Here is a 19,201-nt window from a genome sequence, read left to right on the forward strand (position 1 = left end):
TAATCTCTATCTGGAACCATTAAGGCACCTCTTAAATTAATCTGGGATCCACTATCATCTCTATGCGGATGATATTCAAATCTACCTCAAGGTGTCTTCCGCACACGATCTCTCACTACTCCACTCTACTCTCAACTCCTATTCACAACTGGATGTTAGTTCACCAACTCATTCTCAATCCCTCCAAAACTGAAATTCTCCTCCTATCTACCTCCCCCCTCCGCCTGTTCAATCCTGGATGGATCAGCTGAATTTACTCAACAATAAGCCCATCATTGTCGCCAGCGCTAAATCCCTAGGTGTCATACTTGACAAAAGACTCAACCTAATCTCCCCTATCAACGCCATTGCTAAGAACGCACGTTACCAGCTGCGCCTTCTGTGGAGGATTTGTCTGTTCTTCCCGGAGAAGGACCTAAAAGCCTTGGTCTCAAATCCGTCCTCCATTCAGCAGCTCGCTTTATTTCAGGGTCTAAACGAAGTGGCCAAATCACTCCTATCCTGTCTTATCTTCGATGGCCTCCTATTGAGGCAAGATCTATTTACAAAACTGCCGGCATCACCCACAAAGCCTTGCACACTTCCCTTGTTACCTGGCGAATAAACTGAAAATGTCTGGAGGCTTGAGACCTTCTCGGAATGTGGAAAAGTTTCTGCTTGAACCCCCCTCCTTCAAAAGGGAAAGATTGATGGCTCAATCCTTCTCGGGTAATGTGGTGATAATTTGGTACTCTCATCCTCCATTGCTCCGTGCCACCACCTCTACCCGGATCTTCAAAGCTGACCTCAAATCTCTTTTCTTCCTAAGACACTTTCAGAACTAATACTTTTATTCTCAGACCCCTCTAGGAAGTTCGTTTATCATTGTAAATGTGTAATATTTTCTTGTACATGCCTCACCATTGCTTGCTGTGTTTGATATTGTGTTCTTGCCTTCTATGATTTTACCCTACCCCTTCTAGTCTCCTGTTTATTTTTGTAACGTTCTATTCTGTAACATTTCTGTCATGTAACATAACTGGTTCTATTGTACAGCGCACTGACACCTTCGGGTATAGTCTGCGCTATATAAAAATGCATTCAATCAAATAAACTAACAGCTGCTCAGCTTCTCCCGCTCGGGTGCGGTCCTTTCTGCCCCGCTCCCTGAACAGTAATCAATCCTTTTCAGTTTAGAGTGTCACACAGTCCTTTCAGTTTCTGTTTGTCTGGAGCAGTACAGCTCACGTTGTCTTTTTTGCAGGCGAGATGATGGGCTCTTGGAGAATGTGGAAAAGCAGCCGCAGAATCGCCGCATAACCACCGCATAACCAATCCTCCGATGCCTGGGCCCGCGGGACTGCAAATGGAATGGCCTTACATCGATCTCTACAGCGCCACTTGCGACACCCTGGCTCCTAAGCGCACGTGAGTTTTTTCAGATCCGTATTTGCATGCTTGGTACGTGCACTACTCTTAAAGGTGATATGAACCCTGTGATTTTAGCTAAATGCCTTCATCATCAAGGAAACGAAATCTGCCCAGTTTTGAAACTGCATTATCGTGGACAGCTTGGCATTGAGCCAGCTCGCTTCCGTTTTAACTGAGGATGGGGCACCAGCCTTAGGCAGTTGCGAAGAAGTTTCGTTTTTCTTTTCATCACGTGTGCAGGATCACCCGGTTGTCACTCGAGTTTTAATGCGGACTCTTGTGACACAGGCCCTGGTGTTGAGTGACGGTTATGGGTCCCCAATCGGTCACAGCTCAGCGCTTTGAAGCTGTAAGAGACGGTAGTAGCGCATATTCTTAATGTATTGTTTCCAGCGCTCAACGCGGCGCCTTTTCCTCTTAACCCGAGTACGGGACGGTAGAAGCGAAGGCCATGGTGACTGAGTGCGGGGCAGTTAGCTTCTCTTGATGTGTGTATGTAATGTATATGTGTTTTTGGGGGGAGGGTGCGAAGGGGGTGGAACCAAATTTCTCATTGTTAAAAACGGTGACAAAACCCCCAAGCAACATTTGTTTTCCATTCCCTTGCAGGAAGTGGGGTCTGCTCTCTGCATTTCCTGGGTGTCAGAATCTCCCTTGCATGTCCAAGTCTGCCACTGCTGGAGCGCTGTCCAATATGCATCACTATTGTGTGCCGTGCCCGCTCTAAAGAGTTCTCTTGTAGGACAAGACCTGGGGCGTACATCGCATTCGCTTCTCGCCGCACGAGTGGCGCTTTGGCATAATGAAACCAAAAGCAAAGGTGCGATTGGAGGCAAAAGTAATCTGTGGTGTTAGCGGCCTGCAGTTCAGAGCTTCATCAGGAACGTGAAAAGAGCTCCCCACTTGTTCAGCACATGTAGGTCAGAGGGAGCCAGTCCGAGAGCTGTCTTGGCAGTTTAGGTTGAACTGTCCCATGTGGGCCATTGCCAGGACTAATATACATATCCATGGTCTTGTAGTGGCACCGACGAGCTGGAACACAATGGCACGGACTGGACTCGGGGATAATTACCAGTGTTTGAGATTAATTCAAGCATTTCTTAATTATGCTTAAAGACTCTTCCTGTCTGTCGTGGACCGTGGTATGTAGTCATTTCTGATAAGTATACTTCCTGCTTGTTAAAGACTGATTCCTTTAGTTTGCATTCATGGAGAGGGTAGCGCAGTTGCAGCAAATTATTTATGGCTGTGCTGGAAAAGTTGAACGTGGGTGGGCTGATACAGCAGTATCAATCCATACACATATATATTGTGCTGTATTAAGGCGTTGCTGTTGCATAATTCCTTAAATATTGTATTATCTTTTACACTATTAAAATGACCTTCTTTGTGGCTTTCCCATACATTCAGGTTTTGTTGGCTATGGTGGCTGCCTTTTTTTTTTACCTATTATATAAGCCTACACTGGGGTATGATTGTATCAGTTTGTGTACCATTCATGCAGTTTTTTTGAATAATGAGTGATTCTACTAAAACCGTCATTAGTAAAGTTGATGATGGATTTAAATCCCAACTATTTTCCCATTGTCGCATTTTCAGTATTTTAAGTCATTTCAAAACCATCTCCATTAAGGAAGTTACAATATTTTCGATAATTAAGCTTTCAGAGTAATTGAACATCCTAAAAGTAGAATTAAAATGAAACTTGTGTATTACATAAACCAAAAAGGTCAAAAAGGTTTTAATGTGATCTACTTACAGCAAACAAAATACCGACTAAACATGCGACTTCTTGGAAGATATTCACACTCAAAAACAACTGTTACCAGTTAAGACATTTTCGGGATTGAGAAGGCTTTCTAAGTGACTGTTGTAGTAATGAGGGAACAACACTTTTTTTTCTTTGTAAATAACGAACAACTGTAGCAGACCTCACCCAAAATTTACATTGTGCACCCGTTGTAAGAACACAGAAAATTTACCAGTGCCCACTATGTTTTGAGCCATCAATTTATTTTCCTATAGCACTGTATAGTTTCCTAGAATTCACATGGATCAAAAGGCACAGGGCTTCATATACAGTGCTTCAGAGTTGGAACTCTGTCATAAATTGGCCAAGCACCAGGTTCCTTCACCTCATTAGGAGGCTGATGAACCACTGGGTTTATCATGGCAGAGCCTCAGCTGGCTCTGGTTTTCGAAATCTCTGACCTGGTGGGTTGTCTGCCACAGATTCAGCAGCCTCTTTCTTCAGCATTGGATCTTTCTTATATTCAAATTATTGAATTATTAGCAATTGTCAGGCTGTAAATCTCTGGTAATATTAAATATCAGTAAACAGTATTAGCATGACAATAGGCCTCAACAAATAGTGTTTTAGTCGGACATCCGCCTCATTTGAAGCAACCTGAACTTCAGCCAATGAGGTGGAAATAGCAGCTCTCCCACTCCTTAAGTCTACCATGCATCAGATTTCTACTACACTTAGTGTGTGGAGCAGTGTCCAGGCAGAGCTATGCTTTAGTCTTTCAGTAACCTATGCTGTTGCTTTTCAGGTCTGCCCTGGGACAGAACCATCCCTATTCTCAGTTTTCAATCTACTGAAAGTTGTTTTTAGGAGAAAAATCTATTTTTTATCATAAAAACAGACAACACAACATCAATGTTTTTCATTGCGAAACAAGGGGAGCAAGGTCAGGTGCATTACATCTTCCACAAATGGGATCTCCCAATGCTGAATTTGTTTGCTACCCAGAACACCAAGAAATGCCAGTATTACTCAAGCAGGTTTTAAAAACTATGGTCCAAAAGGAATGTCTTACTAGAGTCCTTGCAGATGCCTTTCCACTGATCCCCGAGGTCCTGAGGAAAGTGAAGACAGACCACTTTACTCATATTTTCATTGCCCCAGCTTGGCCTCACCATTTTTGGTTCAGGGAACTCCTGATTTTTTATATACACCGAGCCCCTATCGAGACGCAACAGAAACATTCTGCTGTATGATTTTTGTTCATTGAACCTGACCGCATTGTACTTGACAACCTAGTATATGGTTAACCGAATCTCACGCCATAAGATAGAGACATTCTGTCACAGGCCAGAGTGCCAGCTCTACAAAAGATAAATACAATGCCAAATGGAAACGTTTTTGTGTTTGGTGCTAGAATAAAGGATTATATTTGATAACAATAGCACCTCATCAAATATTTCTTTATTTACGTATTACAGCAAAGGATGGTTTAAAATACTCATTATTATGAGTCCATCTTTGTAGAGGTTTTCTTCCTGTACAACGTCCACCAGTACCAAGGGGGCTTAATACTATTTCGAGTCAACTCATGTTGACTCCTTTGAACGGATCCATAAAATGCCTCTGAATTTCCTTCCATGAGAAACATCACTTCTATTAGAAATTGGGTTTTTGGGTGGCAGAGGTATGCACCCTGTCCAAGCAGCAACCACAATCCTAGTCAGGGTAAGTCACGACAAACAACACACCCTAAATTATCCTGTGCTCGCCCTGTGGTAGCTTGGCACAGAGCAGTGAGGCTTCACCTAAGAGGCAATGTGTAAGGTATTTGAGCAGCAGTTCAAACAGTAACACAGTGAAAATACCATAAAAAGCCTCTACACCAGGTTAGAAAAATAGGTTTCAATTTGAAAAATACAACAAGGCCAAAATTACAAAAAATAATTTTTAAAGATTAAATGTCAAATTGCTTTTAAAAGCAATAAGTGCATATTTGGGATATCCGGTCGAGCTTGTCTGGGCCAAAGTCAAAAGTTTAGGCCGACTATGCTGGAATACTGTCCGGATACAGGGCCCCTGCAAAGCCCGTTAAACAAAAATAACTTGATCTTTGTCACAATAGCGAACATGTGGGGTGCGGCCAAGCAATGCTTCCGTGTCGATCCCGTAGGCGAGGTGCTGCGTCTTTTTTTACCCACGCAACAGTGGCGATGCACAGCTTCAGATGACGATGTGCTGGTCCTGAGATGTGGCGGTTACAAAGCTGATGAGCCGGGTTTCCCCACATAGTCGAGGAGATGCGTCGATAGTCTCTCTGCATTGGCAGCAATTCAGTGGTTTCAATGACGATGTGCTGGTTCCAAGTGCGATGCAGGGGTCCTGCTCCCACAACAGCGGTTGTGCATCCATTTTGCTCTCCCAGCAAATGATGCATCGGTGCTGTAGCAGGCCCACTTCCAATAGTCCCAGGTGTAAGAGCAGGGTGACTTGAAGCCTGTTATGTCCTTAAGACTTTGGATCAGGAGACTAGTCAGCTAGCCCTTGGAGTCACTCTGGATTCAGGTGATTTAGATCCAGTCTTTGACCAGTCAGAGAGCGCAGAAGGACAGCACAGCAGGGAGTCAGTCTTCCAGAGCAGGGGTCCTGCAGAGTGGCAGTCCTTAAGCACAGTAAGTAGTCTGCTTCCTGGCAGAGTGGTTTCAGGTCCGGAAGTATACTGAGTTGGTAGTGCCAGAGGTCCAGTACTTCTACCCAGTATTGCCTTTGAAGGTGGAGTGACTCTAAAGAAGGGTCTTTGAAGTGCACAGAGTTCCTCCCTTCTGTCCTGGCTCTAGATTCACTACAGGGCGGTATGCAGACCTTTGTGTATGGACAGGATACAGCCTATTCAGGTGTAAGGGTGATGCTGTGCCCAACACCGCCCTCCCATCCTTCCAGAAAAATCTATCAAGTTACAATTAAATACTCTTTGTGTGTGGCTGTGTAGGGGGAATACACAAAGTCCTTCTGTCACCCTCCACAGACTGATCAGAGACGGGCTTCAGGCACAAAAGAGCTATGAGCAGGGAAATGCCAACTTCCTAAAAGCTTGAATACGAAAAAAGTATCCAGTCGCTCAAATTCTCAAAGTTACTCAAATAACTAGCCAATGTACTGAATTCACAAGCTCGTGTGATTTATTCGACTTTTCTTAAACTTTATTTCAGAAAAGTTAAATTCATTTGAATCAAGTCATTATCAAGGATAACACAAAGTAATGAAACAATTTTAGGTTACATAAACATTTCATGAATGTGCAAATGTATAACAAACATCAACAGTATATTTACAAGTGTGTATCCAACATCAACAATTATTGTGAGTTACACAAATCCCGTACAGTTGATTAAACATAGGTTGCTCAACATGAGGCACCAGTCCTTGACTAAAGAATAATAGTAGCACTTAGGCGGAGAGAAGAACCAAACTGTGTAAACACTACTTGTGTGTTGTTTCCTGCCTGTGTGCACTGCTCTGGGGCCTCTAATTTAGAGTGTTGTCAGCAAGGGAGGGAAATTAATTAAGAACTTTCTCCCTGAGCACTTAGAGGATATCTTATCCCAGATGCCAAGGTCAACGCGTTTCCAACCCCATCACCATTAAGGGGTTTATATCAGGACCTGGATGTGGTGGTGTCTGTTAAAAAAATAATAAGAAAAACAAGGTGTTTTGCTAACACCTAACTATCGAATTGTGGAATGTAAATATTCCAATGCTACGCCTAACATTTAGTTAAGTGTACCTCTTTTTTCTGCAGTCTTCCTTGCTGGTTGGATATTAACTAATAAAGTAACAGTTGGGTCCTGTTGGAGAAAAAGGATGGTAATCATTGTTTAACACATTGTTTTAAGAGAAGCATACTTTTTTTTACTAAAGGGTAAATATGAAACTTGCCTGGGTCAAAGGATGATGGCAATTTTGATAGTCTGAGCGTGTAGTCACTATATGAACTCTGTGGGATATTGGAGTGCCTATTGTGAAAAAACGTGCACAGTCCTATTAAGCCCTCGGCCTGCTGTTGATGAAATAAATTAAAGAAAGGTTACCGGTTTATTTTTTAAGCGCGCATGTTACACACTGTCATGCTGGTAATAATTCTAAATATTTATTCTAAATATTTCCCTATGCAGCCGGTATGCAGTTTATTAAACATTATTTTCAACTGCAGCAGACCGTTTCCTTTAAGCATTGACGCGATATCGTTTGAACACGAGGTGTTCTTTCTCGCGCTGCGGCAGCGTAATGTTTATTAAGAAACCTGCAGTCTTAGAGCATGGTTCTGCATGTCGGAAATGTTTGGCATGAATTAACTCGACTAAGAAGAATTCAAAAGCCGTAATGTCACAAGCGGCCTCGTGTATAAAACGAGTGCTAATAAAGTTAAAAGCAAGCGTCTTACTAATAACTACACACCGGTAAAAAAGATTTAAAAGGGAACTCTAGTCACTTGCCTGATTCCAACTATAATGCCAACTCTAATCGATGGAGCTGAGAACTGTTCTGGTAGGAACCTCAATGTTATAAACTCTGTGGTTGAAAGTAAAGGCTGAGGTGGACTTTCAAGTTGGAAAAACTCGATTTTGTGCCAAGTGCATTATGAGAAATGAAGTGCCTAGTGGTATTGCATATCTCTGGAGTGACTGTTTGGGATCCAAATGTGTTTGGAATATCGGGTACACACCGGTTTGGTACTGTCACAGTGAAAATTACGTGTGGGTACAATCTAGCAATCTCGGACATCTCGTTTAACCCTTTGTGAACTGTGTCGAATTTCATGATGAGGTAAGCTTCTTTGAGCAACAATAGGTTTTCTACATCTCCTCCTCGAGGGTTGGGTTAAATGAAACATAGTACAGTCCACTTGAAGTCTTTGTCAGTGTGACCTTTTTCAACAAAATGGGTTACCTTGGGGGCTGTCAGTGTTTTGTTTGTTATACTTCTGTAGTAGGGGATCTCTGTGTATAGTCATAATCTAGTGAATAGTCCCGCCCATGTGCGTGGACCCCGGAGCAATCAAAAATAATCTCTTAAGGTGTCGAAAAAATGCAGAACTGCACACTTAAGAGAGAATTTAAAGACAGATAATGCAGCCTATACAACAGGCTACACTGTCCAGTACTTCAACTAGAATTTCCACCAAAAATCCACAAACAGCAAAGCCTGTCCAGATTGCCCTTGCTTCAGCAGCAAAAACTCCTCTGGAATGATAGAGAGGAAGACCTGGACAGACAAGCCCCATAGGCTGCCTTTATGTGGCTCAAAACAGGATACTGTGCCTTTAAGAGAACTTTCCAGAACTTCACAGTATCCCAGAATGCCCTGCAGGTCCCTTTTACTTTCAGTTCTTTTTTCCGGCTCCTGCTAGCAGGACCCTGGAGCATTGAGCTCTCCCTTTTTGGGGCTTATTTGGTGTTTTTTCACTATTTTTCACAGATTTAGTACTTTATTGTACTGTGGGGCTTCTTGGTTTTCTCACTCTGTTTTTTGTCGAAAATGCCTGCATTATTCGACAAATGCCCGGAGTGCTCCAGGAAAAAGGCCAAATCGGACCACCATGAGGTGTGTATCCTCTGCCTTCCAGCTTCCCATGTTCCGGAGGAGTGTGTTATCTGTCAAGGCTTCTCTGGAAGAACCCTGAGGGAAAGGAAGAAGATCAGACTTCAGGGTCTCGAGGAAAGAAGACTGAAGGCACAAGGTGGGTCTGGAGGGGCTTCATCTGCCCATGCTGAGGCCTCTGGGGGGCTCCCCAGGGGCAGTAAGACCAGCAAACGTCACCATTCTCCGCATGGGTCCTTTGCGCCCACTAAGGCGTCGAGAGGAATGACTACGGTCTGTTCCCCATCGTCGGAGACGAAACGACGTCGACGCTCGGCGTCGAGGGATGTCACAAGACCGTCGAAGTCCCCGGTGACTGTTTCATCGTCGGCGTCGAGCGATCGACGTCGACGAGCCAGGCGTCGGCGCTCGCCGTCGAGGCGACACCGCCGTTCGCCGTCGGCGAAGAGGAGGAGGATGTCGTCCAGGAAGTCCTCGCCGTCAAGGTCGCCGTCGAGGCACAGGTCGCCGCCAAGGCACAGGTCGCCGCCGAGGCACAGGTCGCCGTCGAGGCACAGGTCGCCGTCGAGGCACAGGTCGCCGTCGAGGCACGGAAGGTCGCCGTCGAGGCACGGAAGGTCGCCGTCGAGACACGGAAGATCGCCGTTGAGGCACAGGAGGTCGCCGTCGAGGCGCAGAAGGTCGCCGTCGAGGCGCAGAAGGTCGCCGTCGAGGCGAAGGCGTTCGACGCCGAGGAAGAGACGCTCGAGGTCCAGGGGCCGTCGCTCGCCGTCTGGTTGCCGTTCTTCGACGCCGAAGAGAGGTGGAAGGAGACCTGACGCCGTGAGAGGTTCGCCTACGTCCCAGGCTGGAAGAGAAGGGGGTTCGCCTCACTCGGTGTATTCCGAGGTGTATACCCTGTCGGGGAAGGTGACTCCCCCTCCTCCGTTACCGAGGGGTCCCCCTCCGAGGAAGCCTACTCCTCCTCCGTTGCCTCCACCGCAACCTGGGTCAGGGTTGCCTGAGAAGCCACCTCCGGTTCCGCCGAGGTCGACTTCGTTACCTAAGTTTCCGACGCCTCCCAAAGGTATGCCTAGACCGAAGGCTCCGTCCAAACCCAAGTCACCCGCTCCTGTGGACCCGGTTGATCGTCCTCGGCCGAGGAGGTCACGTTCACGCTCCGGACGGAGAGGAAGATCAAGGAGTCGTCACAGATCCTCCACCAGATCAAGGCGCCGCCATGAGAGGCGGGGGTCCAGGTCCCGCACGGACTCTTCCAGGACCCATTCCTACTCGCCGACCTTATCGGACTCCCCTGAGACCAGGGTTTTTCCAGTGGACGGCATTGCCACATTCCAGGAGGTATTCCTGAGGGGGGCTGCGAAGTTTGGTATCACGGTGACGGCACCAACACCTAGGACGTCCGTGATAGTCGAGACGCTTCACGAGAAGCATCTGTCTTGTCCTCTTCTGCCTCTAGAACCTGGGTTGAAGGAACCTGCGGAGGAGCTGTTCCTCACGCCAGCGGTGGTAAAGGCCGCGCCGTCCCGGCTTCTAAAGAAGTACAGGACCCCGGATTCGGACCCTGCCTTTCTGAGAGTGGATCCGGTACCGGATTCAGTGATAGCGACGGCGGCCAGGAAATTACACTCTACCTCCCCGTCATCCACCGTGCCGCCAGATAAAGAGAGTCGATGGATCGACTCGGCGGGAAGGAAAGCGTGTGGGACCGCTTCCGCAGCCATGAAGGCTGCCAGCGATACAGCTCTGCTGGGCCGTTATGACCGGGCGCTGTGGGACTCCCTGCAACAGTTCGTGGAACTGCTACCGAGAGACAAGAGGGAGGACTTCCAGGAGATCCTCAAGGAAGGGATGCTGGTATCAAACCAGGTGATCAGTGCAGCGACGGACGCCTCCCTGTTGGCCGCACATGGTTACTGCCATGGAATCAATCAGCGGCGGCATGCCTGGCTCCGGCTCACGTCACTAAAGCCGGAGGCCCAGCAGCGGGTGGCCAATCTGCCCTTTTCCGGGGGGACCCTATTCGGAAAACACGCAGATGATGAGATGGCCCGCATGAAGGCGGAGGCGGAGACCCTTACGGCTGTGGGCTTGGAGAAGCCCAAAGACCAGAAATCCTACCGACCGTTCCAAAGATGGTTCGGCGCACAAGGAAGAGGACGGGGACAGTCTTCGGGACAGCAGCAGCAACAACAGCAGCAGTTCCGGAAACCATTCCAAAAACGGCAAAAGGGTAGAGGAGGACAGCAGTCCTCTACCGCGAACAAGGGCCCGGCCGGGTCTCGACCCTGAGCGGTTACTTCCCCTTCATCCGTTACCCGCTCCGGTGGGGGGGAAGCGTTCAATTTTTTCTGGCAGAGTGGAGAAAAATTACTCAGGACAAGTGGGTGCTGAATATTGTTTGCAATGGATACAGTCTTCGGTTCATCAGCCCTCCTCCAGCGATCCCTCCGGTGAGCTCGCAGTATCAACTGCGCGAGCTCCAGGCGGAGGCCGATATCCTGTTAAGGAAAGGGGCGATAGAAGACGTACCTCTGTCTCAAAGAGGAAGAGGTCTGTACTCCCGGTTCTTCCTGGTTCGCAAGAAGGACAAGAACGAGTTCAGGCCCATTCTGGACTTGCGGCAGGCAAACAAGTGGATTCGCAGAGAGAAGTTCCGCATGCTGTCGTTGCATCAGATTTATCCTCAGTTGCAACAGGTAGACTGGCTTTGCGAAATAGACCTACAGGATGCGTACTTCCATGTGCCCATTGCTCACAAACACAGGAAGTTCCTGCGATTCCAAGTCGGCGCCAATCATTATCAGTACAAAGTACTGCCATTCGGGCTGAAGTCTGCGCCCAGGACGTTCTTGAAGTGCATGGCAGTGGTAGCAGCACACCTTAGGAAGAACAAGGTGTTTGTCTACCCGTACCTGGATGATTGGTTGATCAAGACCTCCTCCTTCTCGGAAGCTCAAGCACACTTCCAGAAGACGTGCGTTCTCTTGAACAAGCTGGGGTTGCACATCAACATGTCCAAGTCTGTCCCGGATCCGGTCCAGTGCATTCAGTACTTAGGAGCCACCATCAATACGCTGTCAGCAAGCGTGTCTCCTTCGGAGGAGCGACGGCGATCGATCCTTCGGAAGGCTCAGGCTCTTATGACCGCTACATCTACAACAGTGAGGACGGTGTCTTCTCTACTGGGGTCGATGGCCTCTTGTATCTTCCTCACACCTCCCGCACGGCTGCACATGAGACCTCTGCAGGAGCGCTTGGAGGACCAGTGGGACCAGAGGAGAGGGTCTTGGGACGACAAGATACGACTGTCTCTGCATGCTCTTCAGTCTCTGAAGTGGTGGTGTTCAGCAGAGAATCTCCTCAAGGGAGTTCCCTTCCACAAGGACATTCCCACTCAGACTATCGTGACGGATGCTTCTCTCCACGGCTGGGGAGCGCATTCCGGAGACCTACAGATTCAAGGAACGTGGTCCCCGACAGAGTCCACGTACCACATCAACTTCCTAGAACTCAGAGCTGTTCACTTGGCACTGAAGGCCTTTCATCCATCCTTCCAGACCAACTCTCTGCTTGTACAGACGGACAATACGACCACGATGTATTACCTCAACAAGCAGGGGGGCTCGAGATCACGCACTCTGTCTCAGGAGGCGCAGGCGATCTGGCACTGGCTTCTGGCCAGAGGATTGCCGATAATGGCTACCCATCTGCCAGGTGTGTAGAATGTTCAGGCAGACTCACTGAGCAGACTGATTCAGGAAAACCACGAATGGGTCATAAACGACGACGTACTAGGAGAAGTCTTCGCAAGGTGGGGGACTCCAGACATAGATCTGTTCGCCACCGCCGAAAACAGCAAATGCCGAGACTTCGCCTCCAGGTACTACCAGCAAGGGACGATGGGGAATGCGCTATGGATCGACTGGTCGAACAGCTTTCTGTACGCTTTTCCACCCATTCCCCTGATTCCGGCGGTGCTCATCAAGCTGTCCCGGTCCAGGGCTCGGATGATATTGATCGCCCCGGGAATGACCCAGACAGTGGTGGTTCACAGACCTGCTTCACCGGTCTCTCCTTCCTCACATACGGTTGCCGTGCAGGCCAGACCTTCTCACGAAGTTCGGGGGGCAGATGGTGCAACCGAACCTCTCGTCTTTGAGTTTGGCGGCATGGCTCCTGAGAGTGCAATATGGCCATTTGAATCTGCCCGAAGATTGTATGGACATACTGAAGGAGTCTAAGCGACCTTCCACTAGGACTTCCTATGCTTACAAGTGGAAGAGATTCTGCATCTGGTGCAAGTCCAAGAACTATGACCCTACGACATGCAAGGAAGATGTCATCCTTCCTTATCTTCTACATTTGGCGCGGTCCGGCCTTAATGTTAAATTCCATTAAGGTTCATCTCGCTGCATTGACTGCCTACAGGAAAAGCCCTTCACAGACTTCCTTCTTCCAGATCCCTGTGATCAAAGATTTTTTGGAAGGCTTGAAGAAAGTGTTCCCTCCTGTCAGGCTTCCTTCGCCTTCATGGGAACTGAATGTGGTGCTGTCCAGATTGATGAAGGAGCCTTTTGAACCTATTCATAAGGCTTCGTTGCAGCACGTGTCCTGGAAGGCGGCGTTCCTCGTGGCCATTACATCGGCCCGCAGGGTGAGTGAAATTCAGGCGTTGTGTTGCCAAGAACCTTATACTGTATTTCATGCTGCTAAGGTTGTTATGCGTACTCACCCGAAATTTCTTCCCAAGGTTATTTCTGATTTTCATGTCAACCAGACTATAACTTTGCCTACGTTCTTTCAGAATCCTTCGTCTCCAGCGGAAAGGTCCTTGCATTCCCTGGATGTTAGGAGGGTGCTGAAATTTTATCTGGATAAGACCAAAGATATTCATAGGTCAGACCAATTGTTCATCAATTATGGATCAGTCAGGACGGGTCTTGCGACCTCTAAGCAGTCCATCTCTAGGTGGATTGTGTCCTGCATACAACTCTGTTACCAGAAGGCTAATAAGACCTTAGGAGGTAAGCCTAAGGCTCATTCCACCAGGGGCAAAGCTGCCACAACAGCCTTGCTCCGTAATGTGCCGATTGCAGAAATCTGCAAGGCCGCCACTTGGAAGTCGGTTCATACCTTTGCTTAGCGTTACTGCCTGGACACTGATGCCAGGGCAGACGCTCAGGTTGGGCAGGCTTCGTTGCGAAATCTGTTCGCACAATAGTGGTGTTATTTCTCATTCTCCACCGCCGCTTTGGTGTGGGGATGGGCTTGCCATTCTATTCACTAGATTATGACTATACACAGAGATCCCCTACTACAGAAGGAGTAGTTTATGTCCTGTAACTCCAGTTCTGTAGTAGGGGTATCTCTGTTATAGTCATAAGCGCCCGCCCTCCTCCCCGGTGGAGAGAGATACTCATGTAAGGAATGCTACAGGTCTGGCGTGTTACGCCTTCAAAAAGAACTGAAAGTAAAAGGGACCTGCAGGGCATTCTGGGATACTGTAAAGTTCTGTAAAGTTCTCTTAAAAGCACAGTATCCTGTTTTGAGCCACATAATGGCAGCCTATGGGGCTTGTCTGTCCAGGTCTTCCTCTCTATCATTCCAGAGGGGTTTTTGCTGCTGAAGCAAGGGAAATCTGGACAGGCTTTGCTGTTTGTGGATTTTTGGTGGAAATTCTAGTTGAAGTACTGGACAGTGTAGCCTGTTGTATAGGCTGCATTATCTGTCTTTAAATTCTCTCTTAAGTGTCTGTGCAGTTCTGCATTTTTTCGACACCTTAAGAGATTATTTTTGATTGCTCCGGGGTCCACGCACATGGGCGGGACTATTCACTAGATTATGACTATAACAGAGATACCCCTACTACAGAACTGGAGTTACAGGACAGAAACTACTCCATTTGCGCATTCATGTAATGTTTAAGTAACCTAAAATTGTTTCATTACTTTGTGTTATCCTTGATAATGACACGATTCGAATGAATTTACTTTTCTGAAAAAAAAGTTTAAGAAAAGCGGAATAAACGACACAAGCTTGTGAATTCAGTACATTTGTTCGTTATTTGAGTAACTTTGAGAATTTTAGATACTGGATACTTTTTTCGTATACAAATTACTAGTGGTCCCATCCAAATCTTGAATATTATTTTTAAATAATTTTATATTTAAACATTGTTTCAGTGCAAAGGAAATTTGTTATGGTTTTAATTAATTAAACAATAAAGTTTTTGATAATAGTGGTCCCATCCAGCTAGCTTTGGACCAAAGCTTTCCTTAGGTTACAACTTTCTAAAAGTGGCATTTTGAAAGTTGAAATAATAACTTCGACTTTACCATTTAAGAGGATTTACACATCCATAGGTATAAAACATGACATATATATTCCCTCTCGGTCAGGAATTACAGTTTAAGTGTAATAAGGAATTCCCAATTTTATACTAGGAGAGGGGTGGTCTTGCAGTAGTGAGAATACATTTGGAAGTTTTTCACTACCAGGACATGCAAAACTTAAAAGTACATGTCCTACCTTTGGATTACATAGCACTCTGCCCTATGACCTACCCAGGCATACCTTAGGGGTGACGTATATGTAATAAAAGGGGAGTTTAAGGCTTGGCAAAGGAGTTTTAATGCTAAGTCGACAGGGCAGTGTAAACCACACACACAAGCTCTGCAATGCCAGGCCTGAGCCATGTTTAAGGGCTACTTGAGTGGGCAGCACAAGCAGTGCTGCAATACCACTAGTAGTATAGACAGGCCCTGAGGACATGTGCACTTTACTAGGAACTTCTAAGTAAATTAAATGTGCCAATTGTAGATGCATCAATCAAACCATGTTTAGGGGAGAGAGAGCATGTACTTTAGCACTGCTTAGCAGTGGTAAAGTGCTGAGAGTCCCAAAACGAACAAAAAGGAATCTGCAAAATATGAGGCAAGCAGGTAAAAAGTTTGGGGGAAGACAACCCCAAGGATGTCCTGTCTAACACATGTCCCCCAGCTGAAAGTGGGGAGAGCTACTGAAATTCCTGGGAGTTATTTTTCACTAAGGCAGAAGATCTTGGATAGACCATCAGCATTGATGTGGTCTACCTCAGGATGGTGTTCCAGTGTGAAGTCCATTCTCTGTAGGGAGATGGACCACCTCAACAGTTTTGGATTCTCATCGCTTATTTGCATGAGCCACTTGGGGGGCCTGTGATCTGTCTGAATCGGGAAGTTAGTCCTTAACACATATGATGTCAACTTCTTCAGTGCTCAGACCACAGCACTCAATCTCTGTTCTCTGGGAAATAACTTCCTAAAATTGAATTCTGCAAGTAGGTCTAGTCCTTTCTCATCCAACTGTGATAAAACCGCCCCTATGCCCTGCTCCTAGACATCATTTTGCACAATAATTCACTGAAAAAGTCAGGGGCCTTGAGCACAGGAGCTGTGCACATACCCTGCTTTAGGCAGTCGAATGCTTTTTGGCATGCCACTGTCCCAACTCACATTACTGGGCTGCTTTTTTGAAATCAGCTCAGTCAAGGGGGCAACAATGGTGCCATTTCCCTTGACAAACCTCCTGTAGGAACTAGCGAGGCCTAGGAAGGCTCTGCCTCAGTCTGCGTTATTAGGGACTTCTAGACCATGATAGTTTCTATCTTGACCTGGAGAGCCTGCACCTTCCCCCTGCCCACTAGGTATCCTAAGTACACCACAGACTCCTGCCCAATTGTACGCTTCCTGGCCTTGATAGTCAGGCCTACCCTTTGCAGGACCTGAAGCACTTCCTGCAGGTGAAAAAGGTTATCCTCCCAGCTGCTACTGATGACAGCTTTGTCACCCAAAAAAGCAGCACTGAAGGCTTCCATTCCAGTCAAAATCTGGTTTACCAGCTTCTGGAATGTGGCAGTCATTCTTCATTCCAAAGGGCATCACTCTGAACTGGTAATGGCTCTCTGGAATCGCGAAGGCTAACCTGTCCATGGCTCCTTCAGTTAGTGCAATCTGCCAGTAACAAGGTCAAAAGTACTCCGGAAGTGGGAAGCCTCTAACCTCTCAAACAGCTCATCAGCCCGGGGTGGGATGAGCACCAGTCTTGGTGAGTGAATGAAGCTCCCTGTAATGCACACAGAACCGGCGTTCTGGTGTGGTGCCCTGTGGGGCAGCTTTTGGTACCAGCACCACTGGGCTGGACCAGAGGCTACTGGAGGGTTCATTCACCCCCAACTCCAACATCTTGGATACCTCATCTTTGATGCTGGCCCTCACTTTGTTCGACAGCCTATATATTTTACTCTTGACAGGGAGGCTGTCCCCTGTGTCCACATCGTGGGTCCACAGATGGGTAGTCCCAAGAGTGAGGGAAAACGGAGAGAATTAATCGAGCAACTGGTGACCGTCTCCCTGCTGTTCTGGAGTCGTGGTAGGAAAAAGGTTTACTCCTTCCACTGAGCTATCCTTCTCTCTCTTATTTTTAAATAATTTTATATTTAAACATTGTTTCAGTGCAAAGGAAATTTGTTATGGTTTTAATTAATTAAACAATAACGTTTTTGATAATAGTGGTCCCATCCAGCTAGCTTTGGACCCAAGCTTTCCTTAGGTTACAACTTTCTAAAAGTGGCATTTTCAAAGTTGAAATAATAACTTCGACTTTACCATTTAAGAGGATTTACACTTCCATAGGTATAAAACATGACATATATATTCCCTCTCGGTCAGGAATTACAGTTTAAGTGTAATAAGGAATTCCCAATTTTATACTAGGAGAGGGGTGGTCTTGCAGTAGTGAGAATACATTTGGAAGTTTTTCACTACCAGGACATGCAAAACTTAAAAGTACATGTCCTACCTTTTGATTACATAGCACTCTACCCTATGACCTACCCAGGCATACTTTAGGGGTGACGTATATGTAATAAAAGGGGAGTTTAAGGCTTGGCAAAGGGGTTTCAATGCTAAGTCGACAGGGTAGTGTAAACCACACACACAAGCTCTGCAATGCCAGGCCTGAGCCATGTTTAAGGGCTACTTGAGTGGGCAGCACAAGCAGTGCTGCAATACCACTAGTAGTATAGACAGGCCCTGAGGACATGTGCACTTTACTAGGAACTTCTAAGTAAATTAAATGTGCCAATTGTAGATGCATCAATCAAACCATGTTTAGGGGGGAGAGAGCATGTACTTTAGCACTGCTTAGCAGTGGTAAAGTGCTGAGAGTCCCAAAACTAACAAAAAGGAATCTGCAAAATATGAGGCAAGCAGGTAAAAAGTTTGGGGGAAGACAACCCCAAGGCTGTCCGGTCTAACACATGTCCCCCAGCTGAAAGTGGGGAGAGCTACTGAAATTCCTGGGAGTTATTTTTCACTAAGGCAGAAGATCTTGGATAGACCATCAGCATTGATGTGGTCTACCTCAGGATGGTGTTCCAGTGTGAAGTCCATTCTCTGTAGGGAGATGGACCACCTCAACAGTTTTGGATTCTCATCGCTTATTTGCATGAGCCACTTGGGGGGCCTGTGATCTGTCTGAATCGGGAAGTTAGTCCTTAACACATATGATGTCAACTTCTTCAGTGCTCAGACCACAGCACTCAATCTCTGTTCTCTGGGAAATAACTTCCTAAAATTGAATTCTGCAAGTAGGTCTAGTCCTTTCTCATCCAACTGTGATAAAACCGCCCCTATGCCCTGCTCCTAGACATCATTTTGCACAATAATTCACTGAAAAAGTCAGGGGCCTTGAGCACAGGAGCTGCGCACATACCCTGCTTTAGGGAGTCGAATGCTTTTTGGCATGCCACTGTCCCAACTCACATTACTGGGCTGCTTTTTTGAAATCAGCTCAGTCAAGGGGGCAACAATGGTGCCATTTCCCTTGACAAACCTCCTGTAGGAACCAGCGAGGCCTACGAAGGCTCTGCCTCAGTCTGCGTTTTTAGGGACTTCTAGACCATGATAGTTTCTATCTTGACCTGGAGAGCCTGCACCTTCCCCCTGCCCACTAGGTATCCTAAGTACACCACAGACTCCTGCCCAATTGTACGCTTCCTGGCCTTGATAGTCAGGCCTACCCTTTGCAGGACCTGAAGCACTTCCTGCAGGTGAAAAAGGTTATCCTCCCAGCTGCTACTGATGACAGCTTTGTCACCCAAAAAAGCAGCACTGAAGGCTTCCATTCCAGTCAAAATCTGGTTTACCAGCTTCTGGAATGTGGCAGTCATTCTTCCTTCCAAAGGGCATCACTCTGAACTGGTAATGGCTCTCTGGAATCGTGAAGGCTAACCTGTCCATGGCTAGGAGATCAGGGAGTGGTTCTCTCTCCTCTTCCTTCCCACCACCTGTCACCAATAAAATAGTGACTTCAGACCTTGCAAAGCATAGTTTGAGACAGTTGATATGGATAGCCCTCTGGGGGCCACAGGGTCCACCAGGTAGGTGACCGCCTCCTTCCTTC

General features: G+C 46.8%; 1 protein-coding gene across 2 annotated transcripts in view; it reads left to right on the forward strand.

The window, feature by feature from the left end:
* The window catches only part of TRAF2 (TNF receptor associated factor 2), a 500,022-nt gene that overhangs the window by 90,317 nt on the left and 390,504 nt on the right, over nucleotides 1-19,201 (forward strand). For both annotated transcript variants that reach the window (XM_086921177.1, XM_086921176.1), the window contains exon 2: nucleotides 1,244-1,407. In XM_086921177.1, coding sequence (XP_086777303.1) covers nucleotides 1,322-1,407 — 86 coding nt within the window. In that variant the 5' untranslated portion in view covers nucleotides 1,244-1,321. The remainder of the gene's footprint in view (nucleotides 1-1,243; nucleotides 1,408-19,201) is intronic.

Source organism: Lissotriton vulgaris, chromosome 5, assembly GCF_964263255.1.
Source record: "Lissotriton vulgaris chromosome 5, aLisVul1.2, whole genome shotgun sequence".
NCBI classification, from domain to species: domain Eukaryota; kingdom Metazoa; phylum Chordata; class Amphibia; order Caudata; family Salamandridae; genus Lissotriton; species Lissotriton vulgaris.